The sequence below is a fragment of the Hypanus sabinus genome (assembly GCF_030144855.1).
Source record: "Hypanus sabinus isolate sHypSab1 chromosome 24 unlocalized genomic scaffold, sHypSab1.hap1 SUPER_24_unloc_2, whole genome shotgun sequence".
Classification (NCBI taxonomy): domain Eukaryota; kingdom Metazoa; phylum Chordata; class Chondrichthyes; order Myliobatiformes; family Dasyatidae; genus Hypanus; species Hypanus sabinus.
This window is the reverse complement of record NW_026778933.1, coordinates 113,453-119,773: the sequence shown is the minus strand read 5'-3', so window position 1 is coordinate 119,773 and position 6,321 is coordinate 113,453. Positions and strand designations below refer to the sequence as shown.

The window sequence follows — 6,321 nt, the reverse complement described above, 5'->3', positions numbered from 1 at the left end:
AAGTCAGTGCTTGAAAATCTCTGCACTCTTTCCAGCTCAATGGCATCTTTCCTACAGCAGGGTGATCAGAACTGAACACAATACACCGCGTGCGGCCTCACCAACATCTTATACAACTGCAAAATAACATCTCATCTCACACAACCTCAGTGGAAAAAGTCTGCTTTCATTTACTCTATCAATACCCCTCACAATTATAAAAGAACAGAGGGAAATAGACACTACGTACAGAGCACAGAAAGAGATGGACAATGTGTATGGGGAACGGAAGGGGATGCAGATTGTGTAGACAGCAGAGATTAGTTTAATTAGCATGAAGGAATGTTTGGCAGCTTTGGGCCTGGACACTGGAATTTAGAAGATTGCAGGGGATCTCTTTGAAACCTACTAAATGTTGACAGGACTAGAGAGGATGGAGAGGATGTTTCCTCTGGTGGGGTTATCGAGAACTAGAAGGCACAGCCTCAAAGTTGAGGGGTGACTTTTTGGAACACAGTTAAGGAGGAATATTTTTAGCCAGAGTAGTGATTCTGTGGAATGTTCTGTCAGAAACTGCAGTGGAGGCCAAGTCCTTGGGTATAATTAAGGTGGCAGTTGATAGTTTCCTGACAAAGTGTAAGGCAAGAAGGCAGGTATATGGGGTTGAGTGGGATCCAAAATCAGCTACTATGGAATGGTGGAGCAGACTCAATGGGCTGAATGGCCTAATACTACTTCTATGTCTTATGGAGTTGGACATTGTCTACACAGAACAGAGGGAGATGGACATTGTGTACGGGGAATGGAGGGAGATGGACATTGTGTACGGGGAATGGAGGGAGATGGACATTGTGTACGGGGAATGGAGGGAGATGGACATTGTGTACGGGGAATGGAAGGAGATGGACATTGTGTACGGGGAATGGAAGGAGATGGACATTGTGTATGGGGAACGGAGGGAGATGGATATTGTGTATGGGGAACGGAGGGAGATGGACATTGTGTACGGGGAATGGAGGGAGATGGACATTGTGTACGGGGAATGGGGGGAGATGGACATTGTGTATGGGGAACGGAGGGAGATGGATATTGTGTATGGGGAATGGGGGGGATGGACATTGTGTATGGGGAATGGGGGGGAGATGGATGTTGTGTACAAGAATGGGGGGGAGATGGACATTGTGTACGGGGAATGGAGGGAGACGGACATTGTGTATGGGGAACGGAGGGAGATGGATATTGTGTATGGGGAATGGGGGGGGATGGACATTGTGTATGGGGAATGGGGGGGGGAGATGGACATTGTGTACGGGGAATGGGGGGGAGATGGACATTGTGTACGGGGAGCGTAAAGAGATGGACACTGTGTACGGGGAACAGAGCGAGATGGACACTGTGCACAGGGAACAAAGGGAGGTGGACATTGTTACAGGGAACAGAGGGAGGTGGACATTGTCTATTGTTCCATGTTCAGCACGCTGGCCTTCATCAGTTGTGGCACGGAGTAGAGGAGTTGAGACGTTATGCTGCAGTTCCACAGGTCCACACTGGAAGAACTGTGTTCAGTTCTACAGGACCACACTGGAAGAACTGTGTTCAGTTCTGGTCACCCTGCTTTAGGAAAGGTGGGATTGCCAGAAATGGGGGGGCGGTGGGGGTGCAGAAAAGATTGCCAGAACTGGAGTTCTTGAGCTAGGAGATACTGGACAGGCAAGTGGATGTAGAGGTCGTGATCTTCCTTTCCATAAAACCGAAGGATGTTTGTGGGAATGGGTGGAAATTATTCTGGTTTTACATCTGCTCCCAGGACAAGACGTCACCACGCAACCCCCCCCCTCCCGCCCCCCGTCCCAAAATCCAGTCAGGTGAGGTACCCTGATGTGCACCCAGCTTCCTGATTGGCTGGTTGGTTGTTGGAATGGAAGGTCAAAGGTCTTGAGCCGGCCTCCTAAATGGGTGGCAAGAAGGGAGGCCAAGAGTCCACAACCTAGCCTCCTGATCGATTAACAGACACAAGTACAATAATACTGGGAGCAGCCACCCTATTTGTCAGCATGATGAAGTTCACATGTTTGACGCCAGCCACCCGAATGGATGAGTGGACAATGATCCCAGGTGGGTCTTCCTTCAGTGTGAGAGTTCAGATGTCCAGGGGTGTTTGGCTTCCTCCTGGGTTTGGAAGCAACAGAAGGAACCTGACTTGTCAGCAGCAAGAAAAGACAAAGGTCTGAGGTGGGGGAGGAGTTGGAGAAAGATCAAAGGATGGTGGGGGGGGGTGGTTGTTAGAAAAGGAAGAAGAACCAGCTTCTTCTGATTGGGCAGAGAAAGGGAGGTGCAACTGGAGTGCGGTCAAAGAGGAGGTGAAGTATGGAAGAAGCAGCCTCCTGATTGTTTGAGGTGCAACTGGAGTGCGGTCAAAGGTCTGGAGGCAACCTCTTCCCCATTGGCCTCCCCACGACTGCCTGGTGAAGGAATGAGGCCAGTGAGTCCTGGAATTATGATTGGCCATCAGTGGAGAGGGATCAAAGATGTACGTGCTCTGACAGACTGGTAGGAGGGAGGATAAAGATCTGGTCTCCTCCACTGGCTAGTGAGGGAGGACAGTGAATAAGCAGTGACAGAGTGCATTCAACAATCTGGCCTCCCCACCAGTGACTGGTAGGAGGACAGTTAAAAATGATTGGCCGACTGGAGGAAGGTCAATCGTTTGATCTCCCCACCATTGGATGAAAAGACGGTGTACAGCTTCAGTAGTTTGCCATCTAGAGGGAGGTCAACAATCTGACCTCAACTATTGGCTGGTGAGGGAGAAGAGGAGGGAGGGAAATTCAGCTTCAGTAGTTTGCCAACTAGAGGGAGGTCAACAATCTGACCTCAATTATTGGCTGGTGAGGGAGAAGAGGAGGGAGGGAAATTCAGAGCTCTTTAATGTACTCCACAGTGGCCCCACGGCACAACTGAACCACAGGCACCCCCCAGCAGCATCCTGCCCCTCCTCGCGTCTCTTCCACCCCCTCCGTGCCCCCATCCCCCACCGACCTGTACCCCCGCCCACGGAACAAAGCCAGAGCACCACGGTCGGTCGTCCGGAGACGGGCCAGGACCTGCTGGCATCCGGCGTCCTTCGCTCTTGCTTCTGCCCCCTGCAGGAGTGCCGAGCCCACGCCACCGCGCCGACGGAACCTGGATACGGCCAGACAGGTCACCTCAGCACAGCAAGACTCTGTTCCCCAGGGTGGGGCCAGACCCAGAACTCCGCACACCTCGCCCGTGGACAGGGAGGCCACCAGCAGCGCGTCCGAGCTAGAGGACGAGGACGCTGGGCGGCGGAATGACACCAGCGCCAACTTGAGGAGGGCAGCAGCCAGGAGGAGGGGCAGGAGGAGGGCAGCAGCCGAAGAGGCAAGCAGGAAGCGAAGGGCGCTGCTTGCGAGCGCAAGCAGAAGGAGCGAGGGTGGGCGGGTAAGGGCAAAGAGGAGGAGGCGGTTCTCAGACTCCCCCCAGCATTCCTGGGGTGTGGGGAGGAGGAAGGCAGGAAGAGGTGAGGGGAAGACAGAGGGGTGAGGCAGAGGACAAGAGAAAGGAGACAGAAGGGGAAGAAAGGGTGGAATGAGGGGGAAGAGAGGAGGGGAGAGAGGAGGGGGAGAGAGGGGGAAAGAACAGGAGAACATGAGTGGATGTGATACCAATTCAAGACATCCTTCTGTCTGAACTGTTCATCTCGGACACCACTGTATCAGCCACATGTCCCTGTCCTCCTGTCCAAACCCCTCCCTATCTGTCACCCTATCACTCCCTGTCCAAACTTCTCAAACCTCTCCCTCACTATCTCTGTCACACCTATGCTCCCCATCCTCCTGGTTCAAACCCCTCCCTCATCCCCTCCCTATCCCTGTAACCCACACACTCCACGTCCTCCTGTTCAAACACCTCCCTATCTTTGAATAATAGATTCCTGGGAATAGTGTACAGACCCTAATTTTGAAAAAAAAACTCTCCTCTTGTACCCAAGTCCTGTCCTTGCATGGTGTAACAATCTACCTCTTCCCCTCTCTCTCCAAGATGAACAGACTGACCATTGAGTCTCTGCCATTTTATCTTTTCTCAACCTTCTCCAGCCTTCGCAATCACTTCCATGGCCATCCCCAGTCATTGCAGGCACTGCTTACCCTCATGATCTCCAAGACAATCTCGCGATCACATTCCCTTATATCCCGGCACTCCACCTTGCCCAGGTCATGCAGAGGCATCTGAGCGCCCAGTCGTGAACTACAGGGAGAGACAGGCCCAGACAACAGAATTATAAAAGATTCATCCGAACAAGAATAACAGTACTTCTGGATTAGATCCCAGCCTGTAACCCACTCACGGGATCTGTTACTCTATATATAAACTCCCTGAACCCCTGGATTAGATCCCAGCCTGTAACCCACTCACGGGATCTGTTACTCTATATATAAACTCCCTGAACCCCTGGATTAGATCCCAGCCTGTAACCCACTCACGGGATCTGTTACTCTATATATAAGCTCCCTGAACCCCTGGATTAGATCCCAGCCTGTAACCCACTCACGGGATCTGTTACTCTATATATAAACTCCCTGAACCCCTGGATTAGATCCCAGCCTGTAACCCACTCACGGGATCTGTTACTCTATATATAAGCTCCCTGAACCCCTGGATTAGATCCCAGCCTGTAACCCACTCACGGGATCTGTTATTCTATATATAAACACTCTGAACCCCTGGATTAGATCCCAGCCTGTAACCCACTCAAGGGATCTGTTTATATATAAACACCCTGAACCCCTGGATTAGATCCCAGCCTGTAACCCACTCATGGGATCTGTTACTCTATATATAAACACCCTGAACCCCTGGATTAGGAGGTTTATATGTAGAATAATAGATCGAGAGGTTCTGTCACCCACTTCTGAAAGTCTGTATGTAAGAATTCCAAACTTCACACCGTTCCTCCCCCCCCCCCCCATCTATCACCGCCCTGCAAATACTTTAAATCACTATTTATTATGTTGTTTACGTTGTAAATACACGCTGGTATTTATGTACGTTTATTCCATATCCGTCTTTTGACTTTATTCGTTATCAATTGTTGAATGCTTTTTTTTTGTTGAATGTCGCGAACACAAATCCCTAATACATGCAAATGTTTCTGGCGAATAAAGTTGTTTCTTGATCCTTATCCGTTGCTTTATAAATTAAACCTATGAATGACCCTTATTTGCAATGATTGAAGTGTGCATCACTAATACACCTTGCAATCGCCCCTCTTGCGGTTATTGCCCGCTTCATGCATTAAATGACACCATGCAAAATAATGAAACCCCAAATCCCTCCCCGCTCTAAATTCTATTTATAATCCTCTGTGGAATAGATCAAGTATCTCTGTCTCGTGACTGTAATCGGTGCACCGTTTAAGCGACGAATTTACTTTGCTTTCGAATAATAAATGCCCCCTTTGTATTTAATTGCCCCTCTGCCAAATTCGCACCAATAAAACGTCACTAGCAGGGCATTAATCTCTGGCTGTCTTATTGTAGTGAACGCAGAACTACTGCACTGTCTGCCCCCTCTGTGCATTGCTCGAAGAAATGCCCCTCCCTTTACTTTTTAAAATTACCCCCGCAGTCCAGCTGCTCACCAACTCTTCAGCTCTTACACAAGCCCCTTCCCTTCGCCGTCCAGCCGCCGACTGACCGGGGCGGCCGAGGGCGTGGCCATTACCATCCGCCCCCGCGTTGCCAGTGTCAGTCATCCTTGCGTCATGCTCCACGCTTCCCCCTCACCTGCCATTGGAAGTGCCCGGGTCTCCGTTACTGGCTACGGCGCCGGGCGTGACCACCATCACAGAAGGGAGTTTCTGTGGGAGGTTGCGGGATTTTGTGCAATTCGGAGGAAGCCTTCCGGTTTATACCAGCATTTTGCAAACTCCAACAATGTGCGACAGCTGGAAGATTTACCGGCGTTTAGCAAAATCGTGAAATTTCTGATTGTGCAAATTGCGGAGGTTCATATCACAATTTGCCAAATTCTAAAAATTTTCAATTCATCGTGGTTTCTGTTTTGCAACATCCAGAAATTTCCAATAAAAAGGAAATTTATTATCAAAGTATATATGTCACCAACTCTTGAGATTCACTTTCTTGCGAGCAATCACAGTAAATGTAAACACAATAGAATCAATGAAAACCACACTCAACAAGCTGGGCAGTCAACCATGTACAAATGCAAAAAGAAATAAAATGATAAACAAATAAATAAATCTTGCAAGCAAGCAAGCAATAAATATTGAGAACATGAGATGAAGAGTCTTTGAAAGTG

At 49.6% G+C, this 6,321-nt stretch overlaps 1 protein-coding gene across 3 annotated transcripts; it reads right to left on the bottom strand.

The window, feature by feature from the left end:
• Positions 1 to 932: 932 nt before the first annotated feature.
• On the bottom strand, positions 933 to 5,797 carry nat14 (N-acetyltransferase 14 (GCN5-related, putative)). 3 transcript variants are annotated; one of them, XM_059957562.1, is made up of 3 exons: positions 5,621 to 5,797; positions 4,149 to 4,248; positions 933 to 3,488 (listed from the first exon to the last, which is right to left on the bottom strand). In XM_059957562.1, exons 2-3 carry the CDS (start codon positions 4,227 to 4,229, stop codon positions 2,895 to 2,897), a joined length of 675 nt encoding a protein of 224 aa, XP_059813545.1. In that variant the 5' UTR covers positions 4,230 to 4,248; positions 5,621 to 5,797; the 3' UTR covers positions 933 to 2,894. The 3 variants fall into 3 exon arrangements, with proteins under 3 accessions (XP_059813545.1, XP_059813546.1, XP_059813547.1); XM_059957563.1 differs by having other exon boundaries at positions 5,642 to 5,795; XM_059957564.1 differs by having other exon boundaries at positions 5,660 to 5,685.
• Positions 5,798 to 6,321: the final 524 nt, after the last annotated feature.

Coding starts and splice junctions, on each gene's coding strand:
- nat14 (XM_059957562.1), bottom strand. CDS start 4,229: ATGCCTCTGCATGACCTGGGCAAGGTGGAGTGCCGGGATATAAGGGAA. Junction 3,489..4,148: donor TTGTCTTGGAGATCATGAGG/GTAAGCAGTGCC, acceptor CCCACACCCCAG/GAATGCTGGGGGGAGTCTGA.